Consider the following 23338-nt stretch of genomic DNA (forward strand, 5'->3'; position numbering starts at 1 on the left):
GATAAAAGGTCTATATGGGGAGGACTTACAGCTGCAAGAGTTATGGAAGAAACATCAAGAGGGTGATCTTAACAGCCCTATGCAGTCAAGAATTGAATGATGCTCTATAAGAACAGATTGTATATCCCTGTTAATCAAGGTTTTATTAAGAAACTACTAGAATTAATTCACAACAGTCCTATGGGGGGGGCATATGGGATTCGACAAGACCTTATACAAGTTAAAAAGGGACTTCTATTGGCCTAGACAGAAAGCAGATGTGAAGGCTTTTCTTAAAGAATGTGACACTTGTCAGGTGGTGAAGGTAGACAACACCCTCCCTAGTGGCCTCCTTCAACCCCTACCCATCCCCTCTAAGCCTTGGACAAACATTACAATGGATTTTATAGAAGGTTTGCCGAGTTCAGGAAGGTTCAATGCACTATCGGTTATTGTGGACAAGTTTACAAAATATGCACATTTTGTGCCCATTTGTCACCCATACACAGCTAAGGATATAGCACAACTATTTCTAAGCATATTTTCAAGCTACATGGTATGCCCAGTTCTATAGTCTCTGACCGAGACTCGACTTTTACAAGCAGATTTTGGAAAGAGATTTTCTCCCTACAAGGAGTACAGTTGGCTTTTAGCACTGCCTACCACCCTCAAACGGATGGTCAGACAGAGGCTGTGAATAAATGGGTGGAAAACTACTTACGGTGCTATGTTGGGGACAAACCTAAGGATTGGGTTAAGTGGATCGAGTTAGCTGAATGGTGTTACAACTCAAGTATGCATGCATCCACAAAAACAACCCCTTTTGAGGCACTGTATGGGTACAAGCTCCCTAAGCTAACAAGTTATGTGGCTGGGACAGCAAAAGTAGAAGAGGTGGAGGTTACCTTAAAGAGCCGTGAGCAGCTGTGGAACCTGTTGAAGCAAAATTTGGTTAGGGCGTAGGAAAGGATGAGGAAATATGCAGACCGAAAAAGGAAAGAACTGACATACCAGATTGATGATTGAGGGTTCTTGAAATTGCAACCCTATAGACAATCAACCATTAGTCGCAGGCAAAGTCTCAAATTGTGCCCTAGGTACTACGGGCCGTATCAAGTAGAGCAAAGAATTGGAGAGGTGGCGTACCGACTACAGCTTCCACCCATGGCCTAGATCCATAACGTATTCCATATGTCGCAGCTCAAACCCAAGCTCAGTCAAGGAGTAACTCCCTTAGCCATGTTGCTGCCTGTAGATAACAAAGGAATCACCAAGGTTGAACCCGAAGAGGTGCTGAATCGGAGGCTTAAAAAGGTAAAGAACAAACCTTTAGTTGAAGTATTGGTTCGGTGGCAAGGTTAGTCCGCGGAAGAGGCGTTGTGGGAGATGCGCCACCAACTCTGTGAAGACTTTCCCCACCTTGTGGGCAAGGTTTTCTGAAGGAGAGAGGAGTTGTGATACGACGACTGGAAGAGAAGAGACGCACGAAGGGACTAAAGGACTTTGGAAGTGAACTAGAAACAGAAAACCCTAAGTGCCTAAGTGTTGTCCTTTTGGTCGTGGGTTACTGTAGAGAATGAAGGCTAATGGACCGGGTAGTGAAGAGGCTTGTTGGGCTTAATCATACGGAAGAGTTATGGGCTCATTTACGGGCCATACTATGTTATATTCTGTCAATTATCTAGTTTAATATTGTAAGGGCCTGCGGCCCAGTTAATTAGGGACCTTAGAGTAATTTACATGCTACAGTATATGAGGTCACTATACGAGACTTGACCTATCTCTGGAATATTTCTACTGTTCACTGTTCCTGTGGAGGTGCTTTCCCTCGAAGAAAGTATTGCTACTGTTGATCTATTACAATCCATATTTCTCTTATTTTCATATTATATTACAAGTATATTACATCCTTCATCACCTTTTTTCTGTAACTCTACACTCACCAAAATTATAAACTCTCACAAAAAAAGATTTGTACCTTTACCTAAGCAAAGATACGAAAACCTTACTCGGTCTAGACTAGAGAGAAAGAGAATGACCTTTTTGATATGGGCCGTTCTGTATGGAGAGTTGACAGAACCTTTTCGTGCCATTCAAAGAAATTACTTCTTTTACACGTTTCATTTTAATGATCTTCCTCTAGATCATGACACCGCACATTGACTGTATGGGCCTGTGATGGGTTACCATAAACAAGGCTTAAATAAACATAATATATATGGTGGGTCACGTACTTAATACGACAAATTTGGTAGAATTAACCGACAGAATTAGCAGCAAATTTGGTAATGGCTGACTCCATCTTATCAATTAGAATGTGTAAATGAAATGGCATGATTATCGGTATGATTTCCTTGGAAGACGGATACACTCGGTATATATATTAAGAATAATGTTACTATGACTCTTTAATTTGTCCGTTTATTTTGATTGCTAATCATGCATTTATTTATTTATTGTTAAAAGTGATTATTAGTATATTGATATTTTTTTTAAAAAAAAAAAATTTTAAACATGTTTAAAAGATGTTTGAAATAAAAAGTAAAAAAAAAAAAAAAAGAAGAAGAAGAGCAATTTGCACTAGAGACACACCAAGTGGGCAAATTGAGGAGGCATAATAACACCATTCATATATTAATATTTTGTAAGATTGATAAACGAATATGATAATAATTTTTTAAGAAAATTAAAAAAAAAATACTTAGAAAGAAAAAACACTCAAATGACTTTGTGTTAATTTTAAGGCTCGATTTGAATACAGAAACACCATCAATCTATCTCATCTCATTTCAATTCATTCCTATAATTATTCTAAACTCCCATATAATATATAATAAACAATTCAACTTTTTCAAAATTTTAAATAATAATAATAAATAATATTTTATTCAACTCATATAAATTATCTTATCTCATTTCATCTCATCTTACTATTCAAACGAGTCATCCTGGACAGGTCTAACAGTGTACATCTAATTAGAGCACTAGCATTAATTTCTCTATATGCATATTTAAAATCACATCTTTTGAAAATTGATTTTGCATATCAAGAAAAACTCATATTAAATTATGCATCTTTGAACTAAATAATAATAAAATATTATTATTTTTATTTTTTTAAATTATTATTTTTATATATTTTACAATTGGTACCATGTGCTCAAAAATAACAATTCCATATATCTAAATATACATATATCAAAATGACCAATTTTATCAATAAATATTAATATATACTGAAAATTATTTTGTATCATCAACTTAATACACATTTCATATATCAAAATCATCTTAATACAAATTTAAATTCTATAAAGTTGATTTTAATGGACTGGGTAAGAGAGAGAAAAAATAGTACAATAATGATTGGAGAGTGAATTATAGCTATACAAAATTTTAAAGATGTATAATTTAATGTATACCAATTTAAAGAGATATTATATAAATATAAAGATGCATCAGCTATTACGAATGCTCTAAGTCATCTAACTATCTAAGTCATTTGATTGTCCAATAGTACGCTCGACGGGTCTAACAGTGTACATGATTATATGTATTTTAGTTAAAAAAATTCTAAAGTGGGTGAAAGCCACCTTGGAAATTACGTACATACATGATAGCTAGTTGACGTTGTATCTACTTTGTAATTTCCATCTCAGGTTGAACAGTATTAGTACTATTTTTATTCTTTTTTATTTTTTATTTTTAATAATTAAGGAAATGTTATTAATAAATTTGTATATTTTTTTAATGATTAAGGATGTTAAAAAAATATTTAAAAAATAATAAAAAAATAAAAATTTCAAATATATTGTAGAATAATAAAAAAATAGTAAAAGAATAATAAGAGAATCATTATCCTCAATTGAGTCAAGGAGAAGCGAACCTACCTACAATCTTCGTTTGCAAATTCATTGGCCCTACGCATTTTAAATTTCTTTCTTTTTGCATGCATTATTAATAGGGTAGTGATAGGCTTACCCTATTTCTATCCATTTACTAGGTATATTATATTTGAAATTTTTTATTTTTTATCATTTTATTTTAAGTATTTTTTCAACATTCTTAATCATTAAAAAAATTAAAAAATATATAATTTTACTAATAATCACTTTTTTAACTATTAAATAAAATTAAAAATTAATTAAATATATAAAATAATAATAAATGAATAATAGAAGAGTAGTAATTGTATCATTTTTCTTATTAATATATGGTGATGACTACGAAAGGAGAGCTAACCAACGTCGATCTTTGAGTAGACCGTGCGCTATGTGGAATGCATGATGTTTCAATTCCTATCGCTAATTTTAATCTCTTGCTTTACGAGGCAAAGTTTTTTTTATTCTTAATTAAATTTGTGACAAACTTTTGCCTTTGTACTTCATCTTTTTTATTCTATGCAATATTCACTATATCAAATGAATTTCTTCAATCTTCCTCTAGAAAATGTAGCCAAGTTAGTCAACAGCCCTGCAACACTAATTTGGTTGTCCGAAAAATTAGAAAAAAAATAAAAATCAAGTCAGTCAGTCAACAGCTAAAAAAAAAAAAAAAAAAAAGAAGGTAAAAGATGAGAGAAGTTGCGCAGAACCTTCGTATGCCATAAGGGCGTGTGATGGGTTACCATAAACATGGCTTAAATAAACCGAAAGTTGATGCTGTCTACCTGGAACTTTCCATCTCAGGTCGACCAGTACTACTAGTACTCCATGGCTAGCTTCTATATATATACAAACAAATTAACTCATGATATCTTCAGTGTTCTTCTCATTGTCTAAGCCCGCAAATTACCAATATTCCCTTCTACAATTAAGTTTCTAGATCTCTTTGCATTGCATTCATGGCCACTCAAACACCCTCTTTATCTACTTCTGAAGTTAGTAAGAAGAGAAAAAGAGACAATTCATCTTCGTCTCGATGGAAATATGAAGTTTTCCTTAGTTTCTATGGCAAAGACATTCGCATTAGTTTTACAGATTATCTATATGCTGATTTAAAACGGAAAGGAATTCTCGTATTTAGGGATGATGAAGCACTCCAGCGAGGAGAAGACATTTCTAAAGCGCTTCGGAAAGCAATTCAAGAATCACAATACGTCATCGTCATTCTTTCGAAAAATTATGCTTCTTCCAAATGGTGCCTCAGGGAACTTGCCAAGATCGTTAAATGGGAGAAAAAGACGAAGCTGATCACAATTATTCCTATTTTCTACTATGTGGATCCTTCAGACGTAAGAAATCAAAGAGGGACTTTTACAAAATCTTTCGCCGCACATGAAAAAGATCCCAAGCTAGACGTCAAAGAGATTAAAATGTGGAAAAAAGCTTTCAGTAAGGTGGGCAACATTAAAGGAGAGCACATACATGACAGGTAACATTTCCTCTTTTCTTCTTCCAATGACGGATATATAGCAAGCAATTATGACATTTATAATTTTTAAAATGTTTAAATTGTGATCTGGTCTGACAGCTCGAGTGTTGCAAGACGGAAAATATTGAAGTACGAATTAAAGTGTTTCGCTTCCTCTAATAAACAATGCAAATTATCAACTAAAGCTAGCCTTTTTTTTTTTTTTTGTTCGTGTCGATTTAGGTCTCGTCAATATTAATTGTTCTATCAATTTATAGGTACGAATCAAAAATTATACAAGATATCAGTAGACGTATATCTCGTGAGTTGAATTCTAGATTCTCACATCTTGATTACAATAAACTTGTTGCAATAGACTCCCAAGTAGACAAAATGATGGAGTTATTGGATATGGAATCGAACGATGTTCGCTTTGTAGGAATTCATGGGATGGGTGGCGTTGGTAAGACAACGCTGGCCCAAATAATTTATGATCGAGTTTCTAATTCTTATTGTCGATTTGAAGGAAGTAGCTTTATTTCTTGTATTAGAGAAGAATCTAAAGCTCGTGGTCTAGCTTCTTTACAAAAACAACTTCTTTCTATGATCATGCAAGAAGAAATACATGTATGGGATCAAAACCAGGGAGATCGGATGAGAAAGAAGATGCTGAGTAATAAAAGGGTTTTTATTGTCCTTGATGATGTGGACAGTGACGAGCAACTGGCGGCATTAGCAGGGGATCGGAAATGGTTTGGTCCAGGGAGTAGGGTGATTATAACAAGCGGAGATAGTCATCTGTTGAAAAGACATGGAGTGAATGATATCTATGAGGTTGAGCGGCTTCAAAAAGATGAAGCATTGTAGCTCTTTAGTTTGTCAACCTTCGACAAAACCCATCTACCAGAGAATTACAAGGATCTATCTATGGATTTTGTGAATTATGCTCAAGGCCTTCCTTTAGCTCTTAAAGTTTTGGGTTCCTTCTTATATGAGAGAGAAATAGATGCATGGGAAAGTGCTAGGGGTCAACTAGAAGCAATTCCTAATCCAAAATTTATGGATGTACTTCAAATAAGTTTTGATGGGCTGCAGGAATTGCAAAAAGAGTTATTTTTGGATATGGCGTGTTTGTTCGGAGGACATGAGCACATATTTTCTTGGATGTTATTAGAAAGATTTGGTCATCATCGCATCGACATTGATGTTCTCGTCGAGAAGTCCCTCATAAGCAAATCAAATTATGGATTGTAGTCCATGCATGATTTGCTAAAAGAACTGGGCAGGGAAATAGTTCGCCGCGAATGCCGTAGAGATAACCCTGGAGGACGGAGTAGACTGTTTTGTGTGGACGATCTCTATCACGTACTGGAGACTGATACTGTAAGTTGATTAGTGTAGATATTAATATAAAAAGGTATATTTTCATCCTAATTCTTGCTAATCTGTTGTTTCTTGGTTACCAGGGAACTGATGCAACTAAAGCCATAGTCGTGCATTCTTGTGCTGAAACGAAAGATCAGATACTCAAAGCCAAAGCATTTTCAAAGATGACAAAATTGAGGTATCTTAAATTCCCTGATTCTCGAACTATACAATGGAGTGGAGATCCTTTAAAATACATGCCAACCAATGAGTTGCGATTTCTAGAGTGGCCTGGATATCATTTGAAAACCTTGCCGCGCAGTTTCCAACCAAAAAATCTTACTGTACTAAGGATGCGTGGCAGCCGTATGAAACAATTATGGAAGGGGTTGATGGTAAGTTTCTCACTCGTATAAATACGTATTCATCTTAATAATTCCCCGTTAATAATTTTCCAAACAAGTTAACATATTTATATTTTGATCCAATTAACTACTTGTTTATAACAGGTTTTACCCAATTTGGAGGAATTTGATCTGAGCTATTCAAAGAACTTGATTGAAACACCAGATTTGACTGCGTCCCAAATCTTGAGAGAATAAACCTTTCAGGTTGTAGAAGCTTGTGTGAGGTCCACCCATCCATCGGAAGTCTCAAAAAATTAGAAAAATTGAATCTTGACAAATGTTCAAGCCTTGAAAAGTTACCAGACCTGAGTAGTTTGGAATGCCTGACCTATCTTTGGGCATTTGAAACTGCTATAACACAAATACCATCTGTCAATATATCGCCCAAGAGCAAGGATATCTTTGGCGTTCAGTTTCATTTTACTGGAAGCAAGTTGATGCGACTTAAATCAAGGGATCCCATCTATGATATCAGATCACTTGTAGAATATCAGAAGAAAGGAACATATGATAGCCTAGAAGCAGCGTGGATTGATCTTGACAGCGAAGTAGAAAATATTTTAGACATGGCAGGTGTTGTTATTTCGGCTTTAGATGACGATTTGGTGAGTTCTCTCATTCTTTTCTTTAGAAACAAATAAAATATGTCAGAAAAATGCTTTAATAAAAAAGTATTTCATTTCACAAATAAAAAAATTAATCATTACCTTGCAATTGTTTTATTTTTACTGCAATTAACATCTCTTTTTGGGGTTGTTTTTACAGAACATGATAAGTGGATGGTCGTTGGGATTCCATATGATCCCGGAGTGGGTCCAGTATAAAAGTAATGGCTCCTTTGTAAAGATAGATTTGGATGCTAATACGAATCCGGAGATGGGGTTGGCTTTCTTTATTGTCTGTGATTCTGATCAATTCTCTTCTCATCATGATTATGGACCTAGTGTTTCAATTTCTTCGTTATTCAAGAGCCCCAGTATAAACTCGAAGGCGGCGAGGCTTACAATAGTGTTTGAGACGGATGAAGAATATTATGTGGAATATGATTGTTCAACTTACAGTACAATATCTCCTATCTTGAACGTCTCTTTTGGTAAGCGAATTGGATTCTGGGTGTATATACCGGCAGTTTTGCGGTTATTGGATAGACGGAGGGTCATTAAGATTTCATTTAAAACATGCTGGATTTGGCTTTTTGAGCCGCTTTCTGGACAAGAAGTAGAAGTGAAAGAATGCGGGGTGCATTTAGTATTTCCAGATGATGCTAATTCAAAGTTCTATAATAGCATTGCTCCTTTTGGCCGTTCGGGATTTTCAAATTCAAATTTCCATCGACAATTTGAAGCCGGTATGACCAAGTACAAAAGAAAAGAAAAAAAGGAAAAAGGAAAAAGAAAGTTGAAAGAAGGGTGGCGGCAGTTATGATAGAGATGAAACTCTAAGGGCTGCCCTTCCACTTGCATATAGGCTGGATCCTTTTGTTTAGGCTGGCCTTATTTGTTTCTTCAGCTCATGTGTTGTTTATTTAGAGTTGGTGTGTTTTGTCTCCTTCTCCTCATTTTGGAGGATGAGGGTTTTTTGTAATTTTATAATATTGGCATGTTTATTTATTAATAAAAGAAATAGGCTATTGGACTTCTATCTATAGTAGGAAAATCCCTCCTTTTGGATGGGGTGATTGGACTTATATCGGGTTTGTTCTTCGGCTGTTAAACCGACCGAACTATAATTTTGTTCTTACCTTTTCAGTTCTCTCGAAGCCTAGCCTTCCAAATCCAACTCGACGCTCACTGTTGCCGTCCCATTGACGCACTTGCAGGTGTAGGGGATTCAGATCATCTCCTTTGCGAATACCATTTTGTTGGCTTGGGTGGAACTGTGGAGGTGGGGAAGTTGTTGACACCTGTCAAACATTTCGTTACTACATCCTTCTGCTGGTGTTTAGTTTATTGTGCATTAGAATTTCCGTGTTTTATTGTTTCTTAATTTGCAAAATACTTCTACTATTAGGAACTAGCGCGCTTCGCGTTCCTAAGTGTTCTCTTGAAGAGGATTGGAAATTACTACGTGAAGATCAAGATATCCTGAAATTCTTATGGAAGCAAAACATTTAATTTGCTTACCATATTAATTTGTATTTAATTTCCAGAACTAGTGGTTTTCTTTTCTTTTCTTTTCTTTTCTTCCCAAATGGGAATAATTGGAATTGGTTCTATGCCAATTACGTGTTATTTTGCTTGAACAGGTGGTTGTAAAGTTATAACTTATTTCTACCTCTGATAAAGGTTAAAGCGTATCTCTGGAAGGAAGTTCTGAAGTGGCAGACATGGTATTGTTGTGATGTCTATGAAAATGAGGAAAACTCAACAGTTTTGAGTGCAAGTTGCCGGTGTATGTTCTACCCTCGTTTATTTTCAGGAAACATCTCATCTCATCTCACATTATTATTACAATTTTCTCAAATCTTCTCACAAAATAAAATAAACAATTTAATTTTTTCAAATCCCAAAACAAAAATAATATTAAAAAATATATTCTAACAATATTTTATTCAACTTTTTAACTTTAATCTTAACTCATCTCATCTCATCTTTGAAGTACTTACTGTGGATATTCTATTATTTGGTGCTTTGAGCTTTTGAATCAGCAGTAAAAAATAAAGAGTAATGCTGCATACAGTTGTGGAATGCGCAAACGCCGTGCTGTCGCTTTGAAAAAGAGTGGGGTCTATTATTAAAAAATTAATTTCTTTTCATGTAGGTCTCATATTTATTTATTTTTTTCAAAGTGACTGAACGGCCCTTGCACACTCACAACTACAAGTATCATTTCTCAAAAATAAAATAAATCATCATTTGTTGTAATGTAGATATTCGATTATTTGGTGCTTTGAGCTTTTGAAGTACTTGCCATATATGCTGACCTAATTATTCTCTTCACACCAAAGGTAAATTTTCATGATGATTCTTTCCTCTTTTTCTTTTTATCATTTTTTTTTCTCTTCTTGATTCAAAGGGTTATCTTTCTATTGTCACCGTTATAAGTTTTTAAGTTTTTCTCTTAAATTTTTCTTTGGCCAAGTAGAAGATAAATAAACATTTTATACGATGAAAACTTGGGCCTCGTTTGGATTGAAGAACGCTCTCTTTTTTTCCTTCTTTTTTTTTGGTCCTAAGCAAGAATCTAATCAATTATGATGGTTTTTGGCACGTGCAATTTATAATCTGTATAACTTTTAGGTTGAGTTTGGATAGACAGTTGATGAGATGAGATGTTTTAAATAATAGTTAAATAAAATATTATTAAAATATATTTTTTAATATTAATTTTATTTTGAGATTGAAAAAATTTGAATTATTTATTATATTTTTGTATAGAAATTTAAAAAAAAATTAATGATGAGATGAAATGTTTTAAAACTGAGCCAATTTATAAGCAATAAAATAGAAATATTTATTAAAGGACGTCATAAATACGTAATCATGATCATTTATTAAAGGATATCTCTAATAAAAATTAGTTCGACTATATTTTATTAATGGGAATTGGCGCCTTCATATATAACAGGCCAGTTGCTTGCTTACGTACCAAGCGATTCTCGCAAGCTCCCCCAATTTTGATTATTATTCTTGATTTAACTTATTATTATAAAAACTAATTAATAAAAATAAGACTAGGGAACCATGCTTCTAATCCGATAGGGGTCTTTTTAATTTTTTTATGACTATAATTATCGATATATTAATATATTAAATATATATAAAGATATTTACCCAAGTGATCTAAAAGTTTTTTTTTTTATTAAAATTGTTAGATAAAGCCTAACATAAAATATAAATAATATATTCTAGAAAAATGATGTACGAATGTAGCTCATGAATAACTTATATTTGCTCAAAAAGTAAATAAATTTTTCGTAAACATGATAAATAAAATTCATAAATGGAAATTCGGCTCAAGTAATTTAGGGATGCTACCCGCCCCCTACGGGGCGGGGCCATCCTGCACCCCGTCCTCATCCCACCCAGCTGGGCGGGGTGCGGGGCGGATTCCCAATCAATCCCGCCTCCATCTACTTAAAAAAAAAAAAAAAAACTACATTTTACTTGGTTTAAAAATTATTTCTAAGTCCAAAAGTAATTAAAAATAAATTTTTAGACCTAAATTATAAATTGAAATTTTCTAAATATGACTATAATTTTAAAACTATGTAATTTTTAAATTTGCTAGTGCATATTTTGTGTAAATTGTAGTGTATTAGTTTTTAAATTATGTAGTTTTTAAATTTACCGGTGCATATTTTGTGAACAAATATAACAAAATTGTAATATATATTTATATATACACAATTTGTAAAATATAAATATATATTTATGTTTACATATAATATATATATATATATATATAGATATATATATATAAATGTAAGGGGGGGTGGGGCGGGGGACACCCCCGTATGGGCGGAGCGGGATTGCCCACCCTTCCATGCAAGGGCGGGGCGGACGGGAGCAGGGCAGCGGGGTGCAGGGCTCCGCTGCCCACCCTTCCATGCGAGGGCGGGGCAGAGGGGAGCAGGGCAGCGGGGTGCAGGGCTCTGCTGCCCACCCCTACGCAGTATACGAATAAAAATTAAACAACTTAATTGAATACCCATTAATAGTCTTGCTCAAACTTAGCTCATTACACCGCGGCTTCCTGTACATAGGGTTATTAAAGTGCGTGTAGGTGGGCTTCTCAATGCATGCAAAAAATTGTAATGATATGATGAGAAGAGATAAAACACTTCTTGTTTCCAAACGGACCTTATTCGAATTTCATATGGATCCTTAATTTTTTTTTTTTCTTGCCTACAGAAAAATGGTGATATTTGGATATATATTAATTCCTCGTCAGAAAGTTCACTAGATATATAGCCCCAACACTTTTTTACGGAAGGTCTTTTTTTGGGACCTTTTATATATTGTTCTGTAATATTATTGATCCTAAATTAATAAACAGAAAAATAAAGAATCGTAGACATGATGATGAAATTAATTAGTTAACCAATTTTATTCTGCAATTATGTGATGAAGAGGAATATTATAAAGAATACCAACAAATCTATATTCAGAAAAGGATGGGAGAAATATCTATAAATACCAACGATCCGATCGAGATATTAGTTTTCATTGCATGCATTTAGTTTTCCATTGATCCTAATTTGGTCCATTCCTCGTGCAGTAGTATGTGTTACCAAACAAAACCTTGCTTGGCTTTAAGCCTCAAGATATATTGATCTTCACCTTCTTTATGATCTTTGGCATGTTCATTACAAATCATGCATGCAACCAAGCAGATCGCAGCTCTCTCATGATGTCCTTACCCTTCGGTTGTACGTCTTCTCCTTCTTTAAAGTGGTCTTCCAGTAGTACTGATTGTTGCCACTGGGAAGGTATTTCTTGTGATGCTAACCATCAGGTCACCCATATTTGGTCACCTTTTAAAGGCCTCACAGGGAGTGTATCTCCTCTCTTGGAAACCTCTAATTACATCTCCTCTCACCTAAATCTCTCCCTCAATTCACTTTCAGGTCCTCTCCCTGATGAGTTCTTTTCATCCTTGAATCAACTCATGATTCTAGATTTGAGCTTCAACTATCTAGCTGGAGATATATCTTTATTATTTTTTTCGTCTAATGAATCATCTATCATGGGCTGGCCTGCTCCATTCAAGTAATTGACATCTCTAGGAATTACTTTAATGGGACAATCCAGTCCTCATTCCTCCAACGACCATGGAACGTCTTGACCAAGCTCAATGTAAGCAATAACAATTTCCGAGGCCCTATTCCTTTATTTGCATCAATTCTCCATTTGTTAGGCTCCTTGATTTCTCTTCCAATAATCATGGAGGTCAAGTTCCTAAAGGATTAAGTGCATGTTCCAAATTAGAGGTTTTCCAGGCAGGGTTTAACTCTCTCTCAGGATTGCTTTCTAATGACATATATCATGCTACAGCATTGGAAGAAATCTCTTTACATTCCAATAATCTTTCAGGACCCATTAGCGATGACATTGCAAACCTAACCAAACCCACCAACCTTGATTTGTATGAAAATCACTCGAGTGGCAAGCTACCTCTGAATATTAGGAAGCTTTCCAACTTAAAGTACTTGCTCCTTCGTGATACGAACTCCTTGACAGGTTCTTTGCCCCCAACGTTGATGAATTGCATGAATCTGATCGAGTTGATTTTACAAATCAATTTGTTTGAAGAAAATATCTCTACACTTGATTTCTTTGGTATTCAAAGATAAAGACTTTTTTCAGCGCCAGATTTAGTCGCTAATACTATGCAAAATGGCCAGAAATATCCATTCTCGTCGCTTTTTCAATCGGCACATGTTCATTGGAATTGTTTGCTTTTTTTTTTTCCCTGTAAAATCAGCAAACTGCAAAATTCGTCGCAAATAGTTTATTATTTTCAGCGATTACGTTAGTCGCAAATAGTTACAAATTCGCCGGAAATGTGTACCCCTTAGCCATAGGAAATCATTGAGAAAAAGTTTTTGCAGTGGTCTTTTTTTTGCCGCAAATACTATTAAAAGCAGCCACAAAAAAGTTTTTCCAACGAATATGTCTTACGACGCTAAAGGCTTATGGGAACCATAACCATAACGACATTTTGTGACGAACATTATTCGCTGCAATTATAGATTTTCATCGATCTTGGATTCGTCGCAAATACAAACTCCCTTTTCCATAAAAAATTTTCGACGCTACAAGCTTATTTGCGACAAATGTTCATCGTTGTAAATAAGTATTTGCAGCGATTTTTTGTCGCCGGAAAAAGTCTGTTACAAAATAATAATAATAATAAAAAGAAAATACTAGTGAAACTGTATGGCTTTCATAGCCTAATTGAACACAAAAATTTGTTACAATACATTAAAAATACACTAAGCAGAAAAGATTAAAAAGAGAAGATGTTCTCAATATTAAAAAGTGTAGCAATAAGTATCAATATTCAATAAGCCTAGTCAAGGAAGAAAAGAGAGTATCCAGAACCAAAAGAATGAAGCCAATTCAAATGTATTCTGCAAAGAGTTAAAACAAAGAACATGCAAATCAGTTTTGCTTTCTGGATTGAAAGTCAGTCCATAGAAATTTTAGAAAGAACAAGAAAACAGATTTGCAACTATCTGCAGATGTGTCATGTTTTTTCCAACCTGGAACGGAATAAAATGGATCAAGGACAACAATAAAGACACGGGTTCTTAAACCAGAAAAGATCATCTCAAGGCCTTAGCTTTGCTGCTGTGAAGAATCCAGTTAGGTGCATTATTCCCTAATGCCAAGGTTGCAATAACATGCTGCAACTTTGTGCCCACCAGAAGAACAAGCTGCAGCTTTGTGCCCACCAGAAGAACAAGCTGCACACAAACATGTAGAACCAGATGACAAGACATTTACATGAGGGGAACTCAAGCTATGTGATGTTGACTTTTCATGTATTTTTTTCATTTGTGAATACACATCTATTATACCACGTTAGAATGTACACACATAATCAATCAGCCTAGAAGCAACTGTTAAAGCTACAAATAAAAAATAATTACAGCAATAGGAATGATTGCTATCCAGAAATAGAGATGAGACCCTGTATCAAGCATCATAAACAAATGATCATAAGTTTAGAGAGTTCGGAATGATAGGCAAGATCAAATCAGACTACAATATATTGATGGGAAAGAAAGCTAGATGAGAAGTACAAGGCAATAAGCTATATTGGACTTCCGTGAATTTCTACAGAAAGAACCACTTGAAGAGGGATGAAAAAGTAAATAAATGAAGATAAAGGGACCAAAGTATGTTCAATTCAACACAAATAAAATTTTCCTTCATATACCCAAAACAGGCATAAAACAACTATTTGTGCCTTATTTTCTGTAATAAGCAGTACCGTTTATAAAAATGGTACTTGGAAGTGTGTTGCTGCTATCTTTTTAGGTGCTAAACGTGAGCTAAGAGAGGGGAAAATGGAGTTTTAAATTAAACTGAACTTAGTCTTCTTACAAATGAACTTAGTCCCTATAATTTCAAATTTCTGGTAGCCACATTGCACTTCATGACTTCCAGACCAACAAATATGGTACTTTTATTGACCACAAAATCTAAGAGAAATAGTTTCAGAATAAATAAGAAGGGAGGAGTGCAGATTTCATGTCCAATATTTCATTTGGGAAAATGTAAAAACCTAGGGAAAATTTGGAAGTTTTATTGCTGTGGAGGATCCAATATTGTCTTTTACATTCCATTCAAAGGAAAAAATAAAGTCATAACAGATCTAGTAATTCAACCAAGTTAGACAAAAGTATATTCATGATATGAGACTCCCAAAAATAAATGGAGGACATAAAGTAATTGCTTAAAAGCATCCAAGTAATATCTACTTTTGTTATCTAATTTGATCTTTTAACCCCCAAGCCCCAGCTTATAACTTGGATAATTCATAAATCTGACAAGCTTGCACTAACCAGTGAAGATATCACAAGATTTTTTTCATTTTCTGCGTGAATGAAAGTAACCATCAACTGCCAAAGTGTATTGCTTATTTCAACTCATAATTCATAAAAGGTTCAAGTCAAAAGAAAAGGAAAAATAAAACTGAATTATCAGTCACAAGCATTGAACTTTGTCTAGAACAAACTATTATGCAAATGTACTTTTCATTTTTCACCTTCTTTCCAGGTAAGTGTGTTGCTGCTGGTAGAAATTTCTTAGAACACATATATATGAAATTCTATATATAAATTAACAAAGAGGTAATGAATGAGTGTGTGTGTGTGTGAGTTCAGCAACTGTTTAACATGCCAGTCAAAGCTTCTAGATGCTTCATACCATAAAAGTAGTAGCATACCTGGAATGCAATTACAAGATGTGGAACAGTTAGATTTAACAGCATAACTATGATTTCCTTGATATGTATAAAAACATTTACATGTCCATTTGTTTATGCCAGAAGTATCAGAAAGTTCATCTGCAGCCAAATATTCAACTTGAGACAAATCTTCGTAGATTTTATATGTAGATTTCACGTATTACTAAGAAGCAATGCTGGGGAACTTATCAATTAAAGCCAAGCAAGAAATCAATCAGTCTTGAATTCATAATTCTATGCATAGACTGCCAAAGAATAAAACAAAAGATTACAATCTAATTTGAGAATGTCTTGGAAGAACCCTGTTATGAGCAATTAACTTGCTAAGCTGTGGAAAAAGGTGTGGAGTCCTGATGAGGATTTGAAAAGAAAAACATGGAAACAAAATGTGACAGACTAGAGTGCACTGGCAAGCTGTAAAACAGTTGGTATCAAGATTTTCAGAAACTAACTTAGGGAACCCTTTGGAAGTACATGTACACGTCCATGTGCTCCCATTTCCTCCAATTTTCATTTGAATCATACCTGATCAGTATTTGAAGGGTTCAACCAAGTTCCACCCAGCATTATTTTCATTCCTTTATTGCCTTGAATCCCCAACTTGAAAGAAAGGAGTCTAAACTTCTAGTATAACATTTTAGTATTTTTCAGATAATGAGTTCATGCACCTATTTGCCCCACAAAAATGCCATGACAGCATTGCTAGTGTATGGTGTTAAGAAAGAACCAAAGATACGGTGTTAAGAAAGAACCAAAGATAAGGTGTTAATAAATAACCAAAGAACCACAAATAGCAGCAGCAAAAATAGAGGAAAATACACAAACCATGCACTTCACAGTAACCCCTGTTTGGTTACCAAGAAAACTGAGAGTTTGTATGTGACATGTTTGTCTTTGTTAGAGATCCTATAAGTCTCACTTATTAAAAAATAAGAAGTTCCTATAATTCTTGGAAGCAGCAGAACAGAGGACAGTGAAAAAATGAGCACACCTTGAGACTGGTATTCTAAAATGTATCCTATGCTAAACTGTTTGTCTAGACTGTCCCACATTTGTTTATGTGGATGCCGCCTTTTCTGCAATGCGATTGGCAAGTCATGTTCGAATAAAAATTAATTAGACACGGATGTAGTATTTGCTCTAACTCTACTCGTTTAAACTTCTAGTTACACTTAAGACTAACCATCCTAGTCCACATGAGTATTAAATTCCACCTGTGTTAAGTTTTCTTCCTACCGCTATTTAAATTCAACACGGTTCAATAAAATGATACTCTGCAGTGTTTGTGATCCTGCATAAGCCTTCTAGCAAGTTAAAAAATAAAGTTAAAATCTTATTGTAGTTTATCATCAAGAGAGTTAAAGGCCACTGTGTGTGTTGAATAGGATATGTGGTGAATTTAATTAATATAAGAGATCCCTAACATAACATGCGACCTATCCGCAAACGAATATTGTATAACATAGAGATCAAAACCAATTGGTTGCTTGTACATTAGACTTTAACTTAAATTACTAACTAACTAAGTACTATATATATATATATAACATGACTAAACTCATGCCCCACAGACATGTTAATTAAGAAAGACCGATTAATTATTTGTTTACTCTAATGTTTCAATTCTTATATATGTAGGCGTATATAACTTCATTGGGAATGACTTCATCCACCCACCTGCACAAAGGAACAAGAAAACCTCACTGCCAAGAAATACACAATTCCCTCATCCATAAAACAAAGCCATTCGAAGATACACTACACACCATTTATCAAACTAAAGCGTACCATCTACATACAATAATTTTATAGAAGGAAAATTCCAAGTAGCCATACATCTTTCTTCCAAAGTTTCAAGAGTACTCAAATATAAACAATAGCCATTTCCAAACTCAGTGCAACAATAAAACTTAACATTAGAATACAAAACATGTAATTTTCAAACTCAGTGCAAATACAAAACTGATCTAGCTTATTTGTTCGTGCCCATAAAATGTGAAAAGCTTCTACATCAGTAATGTGTATCTGTCTTCAAATCTATACCCTAAGATCAATTTAGAAAAACCCTAATTATTAATTTAAGATCCACATTCACCCATGATATTATTATTCCAAAGCAAATAATTTAAGAACAAATTAAGCTGCTTACCAAAGAGATGGCATGAAATGAACACCATTCGGATTGCTAAAATAGGGGACTGTGAGGTGGTGTATGGAGGAGAGAGACAGAGAGGGTAACAGAGGCGTCGGGGGTTTTGCGCTACTGTTCACGGTGGCTGGTGGCTGAGCTTCCATCGTCCATGGCTGAGACGAAGAGAAGCAGTGAGGGAGAAGAGGGAGATCTAGAGAAAGAGAGGGGTTCGAGAGGAAGGCAGAGGCGTCGTAGGTTGGCTTGCCGATTTACTGTGCTTGGAGGAGGGAGGCAGCGTGGTCGTGGCTGCTGGCGGTTGCAACGGCCGCTAGGGGGAAGAAATCGGGAAAGGGAGGCAGCGTTGGGAGGAAGATACCGAAAGAGACAGACAGACGATTGAGGAGCTGAGAGAGGCAAGAGAGGTAGTCTCCGGCAAGGAGCGGCGGTGGAGGTGGCATTGTCGACGGCGGTGGAGGTGGGAAGAAAAAGAAGAGAGTAAATAAAGAATAGAGAGAGTACCAGGCTGGGACAGATGAAAATAAAATAGGGGTGGGTAGCGGGGCATGGCCGGGTGGGCTACCCCACTCCGTCCATGCTGGGGCGGGGTGCCATGCGATATCACCTCTAAAATAAAATTCAGAAAAGGATATTTTCATCGCTAGTAATTATAAATTCGTCGACAATATTCGCTACAAAATTAGTTATTGTGACGACTTTCTTAGTTCAACGGAGATAAGATGATGCTACAGTCACCATATTTTGTTGCGACGACCTAAATCACCCCAATAGCTCTAAAACTCATCGCAAAAAGTGGTCTCCCTCAGCATCCTTCACTTTCGCAAAAAAATCAATGGCGAACTAAAAATCGCCGCAAATAAGGACTATTTGCGACGATATTAAAATTGTTGAAAATAACCTATTTTCTTGTAGTAGAATTAACTTACTAAACTCGACCGGGGGTATAATGCCCTCATTGGTAGCATTCCAGTAAGCATTCACTCATGCAAGTCCTAAGAGCAGTTCGTTTTGCCCTGAACCAACTAGACGGACAAATCCCACTAGAAGTGGCTCAGTTGAGATTTATGACTTTCTTCTCAATTACCGGCAACAAGATAACTAATATCACTGGGGCAATCAAGATTCTTATGCGTTGCTTGATTCTCGAAACTGTGCTCATTAGAACAGATTTTCAATACGAGACAATGCCAACGGATGATGACATAATTGCTTTTAATGGATCCAAAAATCTTAAGTTCTTGGATATAGGTGGATGCCAACTAACTGGTGAGTTGCCCATATGGCTATCTAAGCTTAAGAAGCTGAAAATCTTAAGCCTAAATGCCAATTCTATCACAGGTTCAATTCCAAGTAGGTTGTCGACCCTTCCAAGACTTATCTGTCTAGACATGTCGGACAACCTCATTTCAGGTGAGTTTTCGAAGGAACTTAATGCATTTCCAGCATTAGCATCAACGCAAGCTCTAGAAGACAATAGTTCCTTGCTTTTACCAGTTTATAACGTATTTAATCGTACAGTTTACCAATACAATTATCTCCCCTACTGGAACCCAACAATATATATTAAAAAAAAAAAGTCTTAGTGGCAACATTCCAACTGAGATCAGTCGTTTGAAGATACTTCGTTCAGTGGATTTAGCCAGAACAGTTTCTCAAGCCAGATTCCAGACCAAATATCGGAGCTTACAGACTTGGAAACATTGGACCTCTCTACAAATCACTTGTCTAGTGAAATACCTACGTCACTTGCTCATTTGCATTTCTAGCGTAGGTTTAGTGTAGCACATAATAATCTCCATGACCAATCCCATCAGGCACACAACTACAAAGCTTTGATGCCTCTGCATATGAGGGCAACTATGGACTTTGCGGTGCCCCACTTTCGGAGTGTGGCCATGTGACTAATGGCAATAGTACTGATAAGCACATTCAGGATGAGGAAGATGGACACACAATCCCATGGTTTCATATAACTGTGGTGGTTGGCTTCATTACTGGATTTTGGGCGGTTTGTGGCCCGTTGGCTTTTAGCCCTAATTGGAGAATTGCATATTTTCGATTTCTTAATAACTTAAAAGATCAACTCTATGTAACTCTAGCAGTATCTTTAGCCAGATTGAAGAGATGGCTATAAGTGTGACTTTATGCGTTGAATAGTAAATATACTTGGTCTCTTTAGAGATTGTTGTCAATCCAATATCTCACATATGTTTCAACTTTAGTTTTCCTGCTTTTGATCGTTTTTTTTAAGGAATAAATATACTTTGCATTCTCAAAGTACTGCAAGAGGTTTTACACAATTCATGTAATCCAAATATCAAAACCAACGCATTACACTCCAAACTATCAAAACATGATATTTAGTACCATCGACTAAGATCTGACCATCTTGTTGAGGGTAACACTGCTTATGTTTAATCTATTTAATCATATTTGCAATCCTGGATCATGTACAAATCTCGTACACTGCCTTTGAAAAAAATGGATAAATTTAAAATCCACATGAAAAATTTATTTTTTAATGGTGGACTCCCTTTTTTCAAATAGAGTACGCGAGACTTGCATATTCTGAGATTGTATCTAGCATTATTATTTTAAATATAAAGAACAAGAATATGGTAATTTTGTTGATGCAAACCTGCATACTTCTTCCTTTTGGTTTATGATGTACGTTCACAGTTGATATGTCGTTTATGAAGACTAAAAAAAGCACTCACTGTTTAGGCTCGTTGTTGTTACCATGAATGATATCATGAAAGATGTATGATTTTGAGACTTTTTGCATTTTGGGGAACAATACTTAGATGATCAAATGCTAGCTATCTCACTCCCATGTTGATCTATTATTGTCGTAAATCTCCTATTGGGTTTTGTGTGGAGTTTGGTTCTGAGTTGGAAAAGGTGCAAACAGATTTTTCGCTCGATTGTTGCTTGACCTTGGCTCGAGTGAAACTCAAGCAGAGAGTTCGCTCGAGGTGCGCTAAACAGTTAGCTCAAGCGAAGTCCAAACAAATTATTCGCTCGACTCTCATTCGAGCGAAGCAAACTCCTAGTGTTCGCTTGATATTCGCTCGAACTCCACTCAAGTGGGAGATGTAAGAAAGGGGTACCCATAGTAGGCACCCTTCCCCTTCTCTTGGAGGTTATGAAGTGGCTCTTAAGTTACTTTATGAGCCTTGATGGCTGGCTCTTAATGAGCTAGGGGTTACACTTAGAGGGGTTATGTAAATAGCCCTCCCCCTTTTGGATGAGAAGTGTTTCTGTGTGGAACAAAATAGAAAATAATCCCTCTCTCAAAAGAATTCTCTCTAGTCCCGACATATAGGCAGTGAAATTTGTGAGTGTTGCTTTTGTATTACCAGGTATCATACTTCACCATCGATAAGAGGGTATTTCGGATGAACAACAGCTATGACGGAGATTCCGTAGAACAATCGCACTTGATCTACAATTTGCCAACGAGGTAATATTGCTTCCTCTATATAATTGATTTAGTATTTCTAACACAAACAATAATTTGCATGGAAAAATACCAACAGGAACTCAACTGCAAAGTTTTGATGCTTCTGGATATGAAGGCAATCTTGGACTTTGTGGTGCATCACTTCCTGATTGTGGCCATATTACTAGGGACAACACATATCATAAGGGAATTGAGGATGAGAAAGATATGAACATACAATTCCACGGTTTCGCCTTAAGGTAGTGTTTGGCTTCATTATTGGTTTTTGGAGAGTTTGTGGTCCTTTGACTTTAGCCGTAATTGGAGAGTTTTGTACTTCCATTTTTAGATAATTTAAAAGACCAACTCTATGTAACATTGGCCGTCTCTTTTTTAGTGATATTAGGTTGCCACTAATTAATACACTCTCAAACTATCTAAACATGATATTTAGCTCCTTCGATTAAGATCTGACCATCATGATGAGAGTAACACTACTTATTTTTCATCTATTTGATGATATTTATAGTCATGGTGTATAAGTCCCACATAGTACTACATACTTTTGAAAGAAATGGATACATCCCCCGGGATGTCATACATAAAAATTATTTTTTAATAATAGATCCCATTTGTTTTTCAAAAATTATTTTTTAATAATGGATCCCATTTGTTTTTCAAAGAGTATGCAGGACTTGAACAGTTTAAAATTATATCTAGTATTACTCTTTTAAATATAAAGTAGAGGAATCTAATAATTTGGATTGTGCAAACCATACTTCTTAATTCCTTTTCGTTTGACATACGTTCACATGAGTTGATATGTAGTTCTTGAGGACTAAAAAGAGCTCTCACCGTTTAGGCTAGCTGAAGTTACCATGCATGATATCATTAAAGACATGATTTTGATACTTTTGCATTTTGGGGAACGGTTAATAGAGATGCTATTTCACTCCCATGCTCTGTCATTAATGTCATATAAATCTCCCACTATTAGCTAGGCCACTAATGAGGTGAATGAATGTTATAAAAACACGTGTAACTTGATTAATATTATACATATACAAAAAAATATTAATAATCTTAAAAAGAATAAATTTCTTCCTTTTTACATTATTCATAACGATGATGACTACGAAAGGAGAAGGACCATATGTTGATGGATATATGGTGTTTCAATTCTAATTGTTGATTTTAAACAAGCAACATTGATATATAGAAGGGCAGAATCTCTTGCTTTACGTGGCTGCATGCGCTCACGCCCTATCAAGTACTCTAAACCGATATACGTGACAGCAGTTCCCTCTGCCCAAAGCTCCCTTACTCATGAGAACATGACTTTCTATTAACTATGCCACGGTGGGTCAAGAAGGATTGAAACCGAAAGGAAGTATACTCCCCACCACCATAAAATTGAAGTTTTTGGATTTTTTTTAGCAAAACTGGTTTCCAACAAGGGTTTTGAATTTGATAAAACATTCATAAGTTGCATCTTTGGATTGAAGAGGATACAACTAACTATAACGGGAGGAGAAGTCATCTATGTATTCTAGAAAGTGCAGGAGGTAATGCAATTTGATAAGCAACTGGACCGACTTTTTTCAAAATCTCAAATGGTCCTACATAACGGTGACTCAACTTTCCTTCCTTACCAAATCTCATAAACGGTAGATATTTCAAGTAATGTGAGTTTAAGCTTCGTTTGATTTTGCAGATGAGATGAGT

General features: G+C 35.3%; 2 protein-coding genes and 1 pseudogene across 2 annotated transcripts; all 3 read left to right on the plus strand.

The window, feature by feature from the left end:
- The window catches only part of LOC121240734, a 31709-nt pseudogene extending 22961 nt beyond the window's left edge, over positions 1-8748 (plus strand).
- LOC121240937 (TMV resistance protein N-like) lies at positions 4823-6198 on the plus strand. Its single transcript, XM_041138453.1, has 2 exons — positions 4823-5352; positions 5610-6198. The coding sequence occupies exons 1-2, from the start codon at positions 4823-4825 to the stop codon at positions 6196-6198; spliced, it is 1119 nt and encodes a 372-aa protein (XP_040994387.1).
- A 10406-nt stretch (positions 8749-19154) lies between the features above and the next one.
- Positions 19155-21638, plus strand: LOC121240938 (receptor-like protein 2). The gene is made up of 3 exons (XM_041138454.1): positions 19155-19581; positions 19986-20179; positions 21534-21638. Exons 1-3 carry the CDS (start codon positions 19155-19157, stop codon positions 21636-21638), a joined length of 726 nt encoding a protein of 241 aa, XP_040994388.1.
- Positions 21639-23338: the final 1700 nt, after the last annotated feature.

Source organism: Juglans microcarpa x Juglans regia, chromosome 7S (genome assembly GCF_004785595.1).
Source record: "Juglans microcarpa x Juglans regia isolate MS1-56 chromosome 7S, Jm3101_v1.0, whole genome shotgun sequence".
Taxonomy (NCBI): domain Eukaryota; kingdom Viridiplantae; phylum Streptophyta; class Magnoliopsida; order Fagales; family Juglandaceae; genus Juglans; species Juglans microcarpa x Juglans regia.

Bases quoted from the DNA above. Each gene is read 5' to 3' on its own strand.
- LOC121240937 (XM_041138453.1), top strand. From the start codon at position 4,823: ATGGCCACTCAAACACCCTCTTTATCTACTTCTGAAGTTAGTAAGAAG. The intron at 5,353-5,609 runs GTAACATTTCCT...ATCAATTTATAG, and splicing joins GGAGAGCACATACATGACAG to GTACGAATCAAAAATTATAC.
- LOC121240938 (XM_041138454.1), top strand. From the start codon at position 19,155: ATGCAAGTCCTAAGAGCAGTTCGTTTTGCCCTGAACCAACTAGACGGA. The intron at 19,582-19,985 runs GTGAGTTTTCGA...CAATCCCATCAG, and splicing joins GTCGGACAACCTCATTTCAG to GCACACAACTACAAAGCTTT. The intron at 20,180-21,533 runs GTTTGTGGCCCG...TTGTATTACCAG, and splicing joins TCATTACTGGATTTTGGGCG to GTATCATACTTCACCATCGA.